Consider the following 13,725-nt stretch of genomic DNA (forward strand, 5'->3'; position numbering starts at 1 on the left):
TTAATATCTATGGAATTTAAAGGTTCAAACGGAACCCCTTGAAGAACTGAAAGAACTAAATTTAGACTCCATGAAGGAGCCACAGGTTTATAGACAGGCTTGATTCTGACTAACGCCTGTACAAACGCTTGAACATCTGGTACTTCTGCCAGACGCTTGTGTAAAAGGATAGACAGAGTGGATATCTGCCCCTTTAAGGAACTAGCTGATAAACCTTTCTCCAATCCTTCTTGGAGAAAAGACAATATCCTTGGAATCCTAATCTTACTCCACGAGTAACCCTTGGATTCACACCAACAAAGATATTTCCGACATATCTTATTGTAAATTTTCCTGGTGACAGGTTTTCTAGCTTGGATCAGAGTATCTATGACTGATTCAGAGAACCCACGCTTGGATAGAATTAAGCGTTCAATCTCCAAGCAGTCAGCTGCAGAGAAACTAGATTTGGATGCTTGAATGGACCCTGTATTAGAAGATCCTGCCTCATGGGCAGTGACCATGGTGGAACAGATGACATGTCCACTAGGTCTGCATACCAAGTCCTGCGTGGCCACGCAGGCGCTATCAGAATTACCGAGGCCTTCTCCTGTTTGATTCTGGCTACCAGCCGAGGGAGAAGGGGAAACGGTGGAAAGACATAGGCCAGATTGAAGGACCACGGCGCTACTAGGGCATCTATCAATGCCGCCTTGGGGTCCCTGGACCTGGATCCGTAAAGAGGAAGTTTGGTGTTCTGACGGGACGCCATCAGATCCAACTCTGGAATGCCCCATAGCTGAGTCAGCTGAGCAAATACCTCCGGGTGGAGTTCCCACTCCCCCGGGTGAAAAGTCTGACGACTTAGGAAATCCGCTTCCCAGTTGTCTACTCCTGGGATGTGAATTGCAGATAGATGGCAAGAGTGATCCTCCGCCCACCTGATTATCTTGGTTACTTCCTTCATCGCTAAGGAACTCTTTGTTCCTCCCTGATGATTGATGTATGCAACAGTCGTGATGTTGTCCGACTGAAATCTGATGAACTTGGCCGCCGCTAGCTGAGGCCATGCCTGGAGCGTGTTGATTATCGCTCTCAGTTTCCAAAATGTTTATCAGGAGAAGAGACTCTTCCCGGGACCATAGGCCCTGAGCTTTCAGCGAGCCCCAGACCGCACCCCAGCCTAACAGACTGGTGTCGGTCGTTACAATGATCCAGAAGAAGAGAATCTCTGGTTTTCTGATCCAGTTGGATTTGAGGAGACAAAACTGCATAATCACCATTCCACTGGTTGAGCATGCACAATTGCAGTGGCCTGAGATGAATTCGAGCAAAAGGGACTACGTCCATTGCTGCTACCATTAATCCGATTACCTCCATGCACTGAGCTACAGAAAGCCGAGGAATGGAATGAAGAGCTCGGCAAGTACTTAGAAGCTTTAACCTTCTGACCTCCGTCAGAAATATTTTAATTTCTACCGAGTCTATTAATGTTCCCAGAAAGGGAACCCTTGTGAGCGGGAACAGAGAACTTTTTTCGGTGTTCACCTTCCACCCGTGAGACCTTAGAAAGGCCAGAACAATATCCGTATGAGCCTTGGCTCTGGGAAAAGACGACGCCTGTATTAAGATGTCGTCCAGATAGGGTGCTACTGCAATGCCCCGCGGTCTTTGTACCGCTAGAAGGGACCCCAGCACCTTAGTGAAAATTCTGGGAGCGGTGGCCAACCCGAAGGGAAGGGCCACAAACTGGTAATGCTTGTCCAGAAAAGCGAACCTTAGGAACTGATGGTGATCTTTGTGGATAGGAATATCAAGGTACGCATCCTTTAGATCCACGGTAGTCATATATTGACCTTCCTGGATCATTGGTAAGATTGTCCGAATGGTCTCCATCTTGAAAGATGGAACTCTGAGGAATTTGTTTAGACTTTTTAGATCCAGGATTGGTATGAAAGTTCCTTCCTTTTTGGGAACCACAAACAGGTTTGAGTAAAAACCCAGTCCTTGTTCTGTAATTGGGACTGTATATATATCACTCCCATCTTGAGTAGATCTTCTACACAGCGTAAGAACGCCTCTTTCTTTGTCTGGTCTGTAGACAGACGAGAAATGTGGAACCTTCCCCTTGAAGGAGAGTCCTTGAATTCTAGAAGATATCCCTGAGCAACTATCTCTAATGCCCAGGGATCGGAAACATCTCTTGCCCAAGCCTGAGCAAAGAGAAAGAGTCTGCCCCCTACCAGATCCGGTCCCGGATCGGGGGCTACCCCTTCATGCTGTCTTAGTAGCAGCTGCAGGCTTCTTAGCCTGTTTACCCTTGTTCCAGCCCTGCAAAGGCTTCCAAGTTGCCTTGGGCTGTGAAGAATTACCCTCTTGCTTTGTGGACGCAGAGGTTGAAGCAGGACCGCTCCTGAAGTTGCGAAAGGAACGAAAATTAGCCTCGTTTTTAGCCTTAAAAGGCCTATCTTGCGGGAGGGCATGGCCCTTTCCCCCAGTGATATCCGAAATAATTTCTTTCAACTCGTGCCCGAAAAGGGTCTTTCCCTTGAAAGGAATATTCAGTAACTTTGTTTTAGACAACACATTGGCCGACCATGATTTAAGCCAAAGCGCTCTGCGCTCCATAATGGCAAAACCAGAATTTTTCTCCACTAAATTAGCTAATTGCAAAGCGGCATCTGTGATAAAAGAATTAGCCAGCCTTAGAGCCTTAATTCTATCCATAATTTCGTCATATGAGGTCTCAGTCTGGAGCGACTCCTCCAGCTCCTCAAACCAGAAAGCCGCTGCAGTAGTTACAGGAATAATGCAGGCAATAGGTTGGAGAAGGAAACCTTGTTGAACAAATATTTTCTTTAGTAAACCTTCTAATTTTTTATCCATCGGATCTTTGAAAGCACAACTGTCTTCAATTGGTATGGTTGTGCGCTTGGCTAGTGTTGAAACTGCCCCCTCTACCTTAGGGACCGTCTGCCATGCGTCCCGCCTGGGATCAGTTATGGGGAACATTTTCTTAAAGATAGGAGGGGGGAACAAAGGGTACACCTGGTCTCTCCCACTCCCTATCCACAATATCCGCCACCCTCTTCGGGATCGGAAACGCATCAGTGTATACAGGGACTTCTAGATATTTGTCCATTTTACACAATTTCTCTGGGACCACCATGGGGTCGCAGTCATCCAGTGTAGCTAATACCTCCTTAAGCAGCACGCGGAGGTGTTCCAGCTTAAATTTAAATGCTAAGGAATCTGATTCTGCCCGCTGAGAAACCTTTCCCTCACCGTCACTTCAGAGTGTTGTGAGGGTACAACAGATAAACCCTCCAAAGCTTCTGATTGCTCATACTCTGTTCTTAAAACCGAGCTATCACGCTTTTTAGGAAAAACTGGCAGTTTGGATAAAAATGCTGCAAGGGAATTATCCATGACTGCTGCTAATTGTTGTAATGTAATAGGGGCCAATGCGCTAGAGGTACTAGGCATCGATTGCGCAGGCGTAACTGGTGTCGACACATGGGGAGAGGAAGGTGGGCTATCCTTGTTACCTTCCATCAAAGAATCATCTTGGGCTACATTTTTAAGTGAAACAACATGATCTTTAAAATGCATAGGATACATCAGCACACTTAAAACACAAATGTAAAGGGGGGTTCCACCATGGCTACTAAACACATAGAGCAACGTCTATCTGTAGGCTCAGACATGTTAAACAGACTTAGACAGCACTCAAATACTGAAATATACAATTTGAGAAAAAACGGTACTGTGCCTTTAAATAATAAAAAGCGCACACTTTTTTACTAAACCTTAAAAAATTATCTTTCTGAAATTTTTACCACACAATCCTAATGCTTTGGAATGATTGCACAGCGAATTTCAAGTCAATTAACCCCTTAATGCCCAAACTGGAGCAACCTAAAGCTGACAACCGGTTAGCAAACTACAGCACTGTGCCACAGCAATCTGCTGTGGCCCTACCTGCCCCTGGGGATGAGTCTGATGGAAAATAAGCCTCTATGAAGTCCTCACGTAGTTTTTGGGCCCTCCACGTGAAGCTGCATGAAGCTGTCTGCAATATCAACTGCGCAACTGAGGCGCGAAATTTAGGCCCCTTCCCTCTCCACTCCGGAGTTGTGGGGCCTTCAAAACCCTAAATAGGTGTCTAAAATTCTGCCATTTGGAATAAAACCCCATAAAAACACTCCAAATCGTAATAAAACTTGTATAATGATTAGATTTTCACTATAAAATAAACGATTGCCCTTTAACAGTGTCCACCAGTCTTTGAGCCCTTTTAATTAAGCCTTCCTTTTATATTGAGTCTCAGAATATGGCTTACCTTCCCCACATGGGGATTCTTGTCAGTCTTCTAGCATTACTAAGTCTTGACTAGAAAAAGATGACTGAAGATACCTTATAGCAGTTAAGCCTGCAAACTGTTCCCCCCCAACTGAAGTTTTCTGGTACTCCTCAGTCCTATGTGGGAACAGCAGTGGATTTCAGTTACAACATGCTAAAATCATTTTCCTCTCAGCAGAATTCTTCATCACTTTCTGCCAGAGAGTAAATAGTACAAACCGGCACTATTTAAAAATAACAAACTTGATTGAAGATATAAACACTACAAATCTAACACCACATTCACTTTACCCTCCCGTGGAGATGCTACTTGTTAGAGCGGCAAAGAGAATGACTGGGGGGGCGGAGCCAGAGGGGGAGCTATATGGACAGCTTTGCTGTGTGCTCTCTTTGCCACTTCCTGTAGGGAATGAGAATATCCCACAAGTAAGGATTAATCCGTGGACTGGATACACCTTGCAAGAGAATTAAATATATACGAAAAGACTTAAGCTCCAGGGAATTTCTGCTGTGGAGTAGTCACAGCAGCTGCAGGTCTGATAGCTTCATTTGACTGCCAACAGGGACCTGTAGACCGAGAAAGAGCAAAGTAACCAACCCTGGCTTTCTATAAGGGGTAGCAATAATGTTAGAAATAAAGCAAGGACCACCTCGCCGCTTTCTAACTGCTAATAGCCACCATTACTCTTACTTAAGAGATTGACATGGACACAGCATAACCCCGATCCTTGCTTGCATGGAAAAGTACCCATAAAAAGATTAAATATCTTCAGGCACATCCTCCATTGACAGAGGCAAAGAGAATGACAGGTATTATGGGTAAGGAAAGTTAAACCCAACACGTCTGCTGGGGTGCTCTTTGCCGCCTCCTGCTGGCCAGGAGTTGAATATCCCACTAGCAATTGGAATAAAGTTGTGGACTCTCCATGCCATAGGAAAGAAAAAAGCTATGGTGAGAATAGTGTGTGTGTGTGTGTGTGTACCAGAAGCTCCACAGCCACAAGAGAATCCTAGAAAAGAATCCACCTCACCTGCTTGGACATAAGGGCATGGCTCCCACTGAGCTTCAGCCTGTGACCAGATATCTCCACTGTCCTGTGCCTAAATCCTACATAACTTCCAAATACCACACATATGAAGGGGAGAAGAGTACTTTAATCCTGCCCATAATGTGATTGACATAACTAAAAAAGGTCAGTAAGGGGAGCCACTTTTAAAGGTGGTAAAAGTGACAGTGCTCATTTCTATTCATTCCCTATCAAGACGGTATCTCTTTAATTGTTGGGTATTATCTAGGTAGGGAGAGTGAAAATAAACAGATTTACCATTTCTTTTCGCTGAACCGAGCAATGCTCCACTTTAAATGCCTGTACTTCGAGAAACTTAAGAAAACATACAGCTGTTCCATGATTTTCAAATGGCCAGATAACTAAACTGACAGTTTTATATGAGGTTTGTGTAAAAATAGCGGTACATAATAATCTCTAGAAATAAAATATGAAAAAAATTAAGCATTTTCCACATTGTGCAAGTTATACTTTACCTGGTACAGTAATGAAGAGGGAGGAGGCTCAATGCATGGCTGCTGGTCAGGCAAAGGCAATTCCTCCAAAAGGTCTACATTGGACAAAGCATCCTCTAAGGTAACCTGGGCCGTCATTATGCGCCTGCAAAGTAAAAAAAAAAAAAATAATATATTATATATTTATATATATATATATATATATTATATATAATGAGGCTTATAACATACAGGTTTTGGGACTTTAAAGAATGAAATCTGAAATTAAAGCAAAAAATATGAGCTGCATTTCCATTTGCAATAAGAATAAAGAAGCATAAAGAAGCTAACTGGATTGTACATAGAAGTCTATAAATACATGCGACATTAAAATGAAGCCCGGCATCAAATTTGTTTTACGCTAGTCTTGAACTAAAGATGCTCACAAAAACATAATTTATGCTTACCAGATAAATTCCTTTCCTTCTGGATAGGGAGAGTCCACGGCTTCATTCCTTCCTTACTGTTGGGAAATACAACACCTGGCCACCAGGAGGAGGCAGAGACACCCCAGCCAAAGGCTTAAATATCCCTCCCACTTCCTCATTACCCCAGTAATTCTGCCGAGCGAACAAGGAAAAGTAGGAGAAACATTAGCTTACAAATGGTGCCAAAAGAATAAATTAAATAGGAGACCACCCATAGAAAAGAAAAAACGGGTGGGGGTCGTGAACTCTCCCTATCCGGAAGGAAAGGAATTTATTTGGTAAGCATAAATTATGTTTTCCTTCCTAAGATAGGAAGAGTCCACAGCTTTATTCCTTACTGTTGGGAAAACTATACCCAAGCTCCAGAGGACACTGAATGAATAACGGGAGGGAACAAAAAGGAAGAGGCGGACCCTATTCTGAGGGCACCACAGGCTGCAAAACATTTCTCCCGAAACAAAAATTAGTACAACTGGAGACACAAATGTCACCAGGGCACTACTAAGAGGCGCCTAGGGCAGAAGTGGCACAATATAAAATATTTAGAAAGTAGTACACTTTATAAAGATATTACCATAAAAGTGATGGAAAAATGGGATATTGTTTAGGGATATATGTAACAACAATATTAGGTGAGCAATGGAAATCCAGACTCCTAATGAATGGATACAAAAATCAAGTAAAATAGGACAAAATCAAGTAAAATAAGACAAAATGAAGGAGATAATATACAATATGAAATGTGAAAATGATATATATATATATATATAAACTATATTGGTCCAGTCAATAAGGTTAACTTATCAAGTCCAGCAGAGTCCAAAGATTAGTGCCCAGAAAATGTGTGTGGTGGGCGATATTCCAGAGATGGTAGGCAGCTCCTCCAGAGTGTTATGCCAGGAACACTGATGGAAAATCTAGAAGAAATTGGATAGAGGGCGCCACATGGTGCAGATCATATGGGATAGAGACAACAGTAAAATCAGAGGAATCCTACTCACAAGTTGTAGCGCATATAAAAGTGCAGAAACCGCAGTCCAGAACTACACGTCGTCCGGTCGACCACAATGGATAGATTACACTAGTGGAAGTCCTCGTCTCACCAGGGAGAGTCCAGGGATATCCAAGATGATGGAGTGGGTGTGGAACCATGCACCAAAGTTCCAACCAGTAGTCCAAAAGGTACTTTCAAAACTTTCTTACTCAGGCAGGCATGAGTAAGAAAGTTTTGAAACGTTTTGTAAAGTTTTGGTATTGAGACGGGACGCCATGAGATCCATCTCCGGCATCTCCTACTTTCTGCATATCTCTGCGAACACCTCGGGATGGAGAGACCATTCCCCTGGATGGAAGGATTGCCTGCTGAGAAAATCCACCTCCCAGTTGTCCACACCCGGAATGTGGATCGCTGACAGTGAACAGCTGTGGGCCTCCACCCACTCCAGAACCTGAGATACTTTAACCATCAGGGGGGAACAAGAAGTTCCTTGGCGATGAAGGATGTAAGCCACCGAGGTTATATTGTCCGTTTGGAATCTGATAAACTGGGACAAACCCAGAAGTGGCCAAGCCTTCAAGGCCTTGAAAATTGCACGTAGTTCCAAACCCTGTGCCTTCCTGGCACCCCAAACAGCTCCCCATACGGATAGGCTTGTGTCCGTAGTCACAATCTCCCAGAATGGTCTTAAGAAGCATGTCCCTCAGGATAGATGATCTGGACAGAGCCACCAAGAGAGCAAGTCTCTCGACCGATTGTCTAATGCAATCTGTTGAGACAGATCTGAATGATTGCTGTTCCACTGCCTCAGCATGCACAGTTGTAAAGGTCTGAGACGGAACCTGGCAAAAGGAATGATGTCCATGCAGGACACCATGAGACCAATCACCTCCATACACTGAGCCACAGAGGGACGCAAGGAGGTCCAGAGAGCAAGACATGCCGAAGTTAGCTTGCAACGTCTCTGGTCTGTTAGAAATATCCTCATGGATATGGAGTCTATTATAGTACCCAGGAATTCCACTTTGGTACATGGGATAAGAGAACTCTATTTCAAGTTTATCTTCCATCCATGTGCTTGCACCAGTATATCATCCAAATGTGGGGTTACTGCAATACCCTGAGTTCTGGCAATGGCTAGAAGAGCCCCCAGAACCTTTGTAAAGATTCTTGGAGCAGTAGCTAGGTCAAATGGAATGGCAACTGGAAGTGCTGGTCCAGGAATGCAAACCTCAGGAATTGAAAGTGTTCCCTGTGGATTGGAACATGAAGGTAAACGTTCTTCAGATATATAGTGGTCAGCACTTTAAGTCCAGAATTGGCCGGAAAGTTCCCTCCTCCTTTGGGACCACGAAAAGGTTTGAATAAAACCCCAAACCTCTTTCTTCAATAGGCAACAGGACAACAACTTCTAAGGAGGATAGATCCCGAACGCACCCTAGAAAGGCATCCCTCTTTTCTGGAGAAGGAATCTGCCCCTTGACGGATAAGATTTGAAGCCTATCTTGTATCCCTGAGATACCACCTCCAGGACCCACGGATCCTGTAAGTCCTTGAACAAGGCACATGAAAAAAAAAAAAAAAAGATACCGTCTGCCCCCTACACGATTCGATCCCGGATCGGGGTCTGCCCCTTCATGCCGATTTGTTTTCGTCAAGCTTCTTATTTTGCTTGGACTTATTCCAGGACTGAGCCGGCTTCCAAGTACTCTGGCTTGGAGGAGAATTGTTGTCATTGGGATTTGTCAGAACGAAAGGAACGAAAATATGAAGATTGTTATCCCTTAGACTTGTTGTTCTTATCTTGCTGTAGAAAGGCACCCTTGCCTACGATAACCGTAGAAATAATGGAGTCCAGGTCTGGACTAAATAAAATCTTTCCCTTGAAGGGAAGAGGAAGTAGTCTGGACTAAAAATCATATTCGCAGACCAAGACTTCAACCAGAGCGCCTGGCGAGCTAGGAGCGCAAAGCCAGAGGCCTTTGCATTTAGGCGAATAATTTGCATGTTCGCATCACAGATAAAACAGAGCTTTAATTCTGTTTTAAATATCTTCGAGGGGAGACTCCACCTCAATGAGTTCCGACAAAAGAGTCACACCAGTAGGTAGCCTACTAGCCGCTCCGGCAACTGCAGCCGTCGGTTGAAACAAAAATCCCATATGTTGAAACATCTTTTTCAGAAAGGTTTCCAATTTCTTATCCATAGGCTCTCTGAATGAAGAACTATCCTCAAGATGTATAGTAGTACGTTTAGCAAACGTAGAAATAGCACCATCCACCTTAGGAATGGAGCCCCACAAATCCAGTTGAGAGTCCGGGACCAAGTTTTTAAAAGTTGACGAGGGGGAAAAGGAAGAACCAATTCTTTCCCATTCGTTCTTAATAATGTTCGCCAATTTAACCGCCACAGGAAAATTCAAAGGAACTTTCCTGTCTTATTTTAACTGTCTAATTTACGTATCATAGGTTCTTCAGGCAGCGCAGCCTCTGGAACCTCTAACGTAGACAGAACCTCCTTTAATAAAAAACAAGTGCTTAATTTTAAATCTAAAAAGACGATTCCTCCGCAACAGGAGGCTTAGACGCCAAGGACTCCGACCCAGAAAGTTCACCCTCTGAAGCTACAGAGGTTAACTTATCGGATAATAACTGGGACATAATAGCTAAATCCGATAAATATTTAGATGACTACAGGTCAGGAGAGCTATGTTTTACCCTTTAACGCCATTAGGACATTGTATTTCATCCGAATTTTGCCGGGCTTTAGCGCCGAAGCACAAAATATGTCCTAACCACTCCGCTTTCCTGAAGCCACTGGTGCTTCCCTGATGGGATCGCGGTCTGGAGGGCGTGCCTAGCATCATAGGGATGCCCCCTGACACGATCCCATCATTGAAATCTCGTGATCACGTGCACTATCGTGAGATTTCAATTTGTTTACATTGGAACAGCTGTGCCAATGTAGACAAGTTAACCCCAACACAAAAGGGTTAACCTTTCTCTTAGGCTTTATAACGGTGTTAAGGGATGTGGAACATAATTGAGTGGGCAGGAAAACCATGTTCTCCTCACAATATAAACAGGTATGCTTTAGTACAGAAGGAGAGCCTTCTAAGATGTCAGAGTTCTCCATAGCTCAGGTGATACCCACAGAAGGACACAAATAAAAACGTTTTTTATTACAGAAAACTGCACCTTTATACTCCCAATGGCTGGGGCACTCACCACCTCCTAGACCCAGACAGTTAACAGAGGAAACGCTCTTCTAAGGTTCAAGTCTCAGCCGGAATAGAGGAAATGAACATAGACCACACCCAGTCACACGGAGTGCAAGACAGTACTTCCCCTGTTTTTACAAGTACAGCACGTAATAGGAGCTGTGCAACACTTTTAAAAATGAAAGTGAAACTTAAGTGTAACCTGTTTTTTCCAGCCAAAACCACAGTCTATCAGCCCTGGTAAAAAAAAAATCACACAAAGCAGGATGTAAATAATTAATACACTGATTAATTAACCCCAACTGTTCAATAAACCCCCTTCAGAGGACATTAACCCTGGATCCTATCAAGGTATAAAGGAGCAACACTGTGACCCTGTTATAGTGTTTTATGTGTAAAAATTAAAACAATCTTACATCCAGGATCCATGCTGTGGAACAGAACACAGCCTCTTAAGTGTGACAGTCTTATAGCAGCGCTCCTGACATGGACTTGAGTGAGAGAAAGCAGGCAGTGAAACTCGTCAACACTGATTGCTTAGGAGCTGTCAGCAGTAGTCTGGATGGTTTCGCAGAAAAACTTTCCCTGCATCTCAAGACTCTAACTTTCATCAATACTCTCACTGAGAGGTTTACATGACTACTTAAAACTCCAGTCCTATCTCGAAGGGTAGATACCCTTTTTCAGGACTCTCCGAATCTTCTGACACTTCTCTGCCACCTCATAACTTGACGAAAGGCAAAAAATGACAGGGGTAATGAGGAAGTGGGAGGGATATTTAAGCCTTTGGCTGCAGTGTCTTTGCCTCCTCCTAGCGTCCAGGTGGTGTATTTCCCAACAGTAAGAATGAAGCCGTGGACTCTCCCTATCTTAGGAAAGAAACATGCATAGTAGTGATCTTAACCATTAAAAATAAAAAAATTGAGACAAGTATATTTACACACACCGACATATACAGTATACACACACACACACATACATATACATATATATATATATATATATATATATATAGATAACAAGCGCACTCCAATGGAACTTTTGAAATCCAATGTCACTTTATTTAGTGAACGTTTTCGTTCATTAAATAAAGTGACATTGGATTTCAAAAGTTCCCTTGGAGTGCGCTTGTTATCTTTTTCTATTTATTTGTTTGCTGCACCCAGGGCATTCGACTACCTTGTTTGTTAGGAGTGCATCTCTCTTTCATTATATATATATATATACACACTCACACACACAGAATCTCACAAAAGTGAGTATACCCCTCATATTTTTGTAAATATTTTATTATATCTTTTCATGTGACAAGTCTGAAGAAATTATACTTTGCTACAATGTAAAGTAGCGGGTGTACAGCTGTATAACAGTATACATTTTCTGTCCCCTCAAAATAACTCACACAGTCATTAATGTCTAAACCGTTGGCAACAAAAGTGAGTACACCCCTAAGTAGAAATGTCCAAATTGGGCACTCCCCGGTGTCATGTGACGCGTTAGTGTTACAAGGTCTCATGTGTGAATGGGGAGAAGGTGTGTTAAATTTGGTGTTATCGCTCTCACACTCTCTCATACTGGTCACTGGAAGTTCAACATGGCACCTCATGGCAAATAACTAAAATAATAAATAAATAAAAAATAATTGTTGCTCTACATAAAGATGGCCTAGGCTATAAAGAAGATTGCCAAGACCCTGAAACTAAGCTGCAGCATGGTGGTCAAGACCATACAGCAGTTTCACAGGACAGGTTCCACTCAGAACAGGCCTCACCATGGTCAACCAAAGAAGTTGAGTGCACGTGCTTAGCGTCATATCCAGAGGCTGTCTTTGGGAAATAGACGTATGAGTGCTGCCAGCATTGCTGCAGAGGTTAAAGGGGTGGGGGGGGGGTCAGCCTGTCAGTACTCAGACCATACGCCGCACACTGCATCAAATTAGTCTGCATGGTTGTCATTTCAGAAGGAAGCCTCTTCTAAAGATGATGCACAAGAAAGCCCGCAAACAGTTTGCTGAAGACAAGCAGACTGAGGACACGGATTTAGGGCTGCAACAACTAATCGGTAAGTTTGATCATAAAAATAGCTGTCAACAAATCTCATTATCAATTAGGTGGTCAGCGATTAGTTGGTCAGTTGCACAGTACCAGCTGCTTTAATCTGATGATCTACTGCAACTAAGATTGTGCAAAAAAAATTGAATTTATTTATTTTTTTAATCGTTTTTCTATCCGATTAATCGGACAATAATCATCCGATTAATCGGATAGAAAAAAAAATAATAAATAAAAATGTTTGCACAATACCATGTGCAGGAGTTCATCGGATTGAAGCAGCTGGTGCTGTGCAATTAACCAACTAATCGCTGACCACCTAATTGATAATGAGAATCTTTGACAACTATTTTTATGATCAATCTTGCTGATTAGTCGTTGCAGCCCTACGATGGATTACTGGAACCATGTCCTGTGGCCCGATGAGACCAAGATAAACTTTTTTGTTCAGATGGTGTCAAGCATGTGTGGCGGCAACCAGGTGAGGAGTACAAAGACAAGTGTGCCTTGCCTACAGTCAAGCATGGTGGTGGGAGTGTCATGGTCTGGGCCTGCACAAGTGCTGCCGGCACTGGAGAGCTACAGTTTATGAGGGAACCATGAATACCAACATGTACTGTGACATACTAAAGCAGAGCATGATCCCCTCCCTTTGGAGACTGGGCCGCAGGGCAGTATTCCAACATGATAACGGCCCCAAACACACCTCTAAGACGACCACTGCCTTGCTAAAGAATGAGGGTTAAGGTGATGGACTGGCCAAGCATGTCTCTAGACCTAAACCCTATTGAGCATCTGTGGGGCATCCTCAAACAGAAGGTGGGGAAGCGCAAGGTCTCTAACATCCACCAGCGCCGTGATGTCGTCATGGAGGAGTGGAAGAGGACTCCGGTGACAACCTGTGAAGCTCTGGTGAACTCCATGACCAAGAGGGTTAAGGCAGTGCTGGAAAATAATGGTGGCCATACAAAATATTGACACTTTGGGCCCCATTTGGACATTTCCACTTAGGGGTGTTGTGACGACCAGGGTTATCCAACCCTGCGCCAGTCACTTATTTGGCACAGAAAGGGTCATCAGACCCCTTTCTCCTCTCACTAATATGTCACACCAGGCAAGTTTGTGAT

General features: G+C 43.5%; 1 protein-coding gene across 2 annotated transcripts in view; it reads right to left on the reverse strand.

Moving 5' to 3' along the window:
* The window catches only part of CYFIP1 (cytoplasmic FMR1 interacting protein 1), a 543,505-nt gene that overhangs the window by 478,260 nt on the left and 51,520 nt on the right, over positions 1-13,725 (reverse strand). For both annotated transcript variants that reach the window (XM_053707734.1, XM_053707733.1), the window contains exon 2: positions 5,885-6,008. In XM_053707734.1, coding sequence (XP_053563709.1) covers positions 5,885-6,001 — 117 coding nt within the window. In that variant the 5' untranslated portion in view covers positions 6,002-6,008. The remainder of the gene's footprint in view (positions 1-5,884; positions 6,009-13,725) is intronic.

The sequence above is a fragment of the Bombina bombina genome, chromosome 3 (genome assembly GCF_027579735.1).
Source record: "Bombina bombina isolate aBomBom1 chromosome 3, aBomBom1.pri, whole genome shotgun sequence".
NCBI classification, from domain to species: domain Eukaryota; kingdom Metazoa; phylum Chordata; class Amphibia; order Anura; family Bombinatoridae; genus Bombina; species Bombina bombina.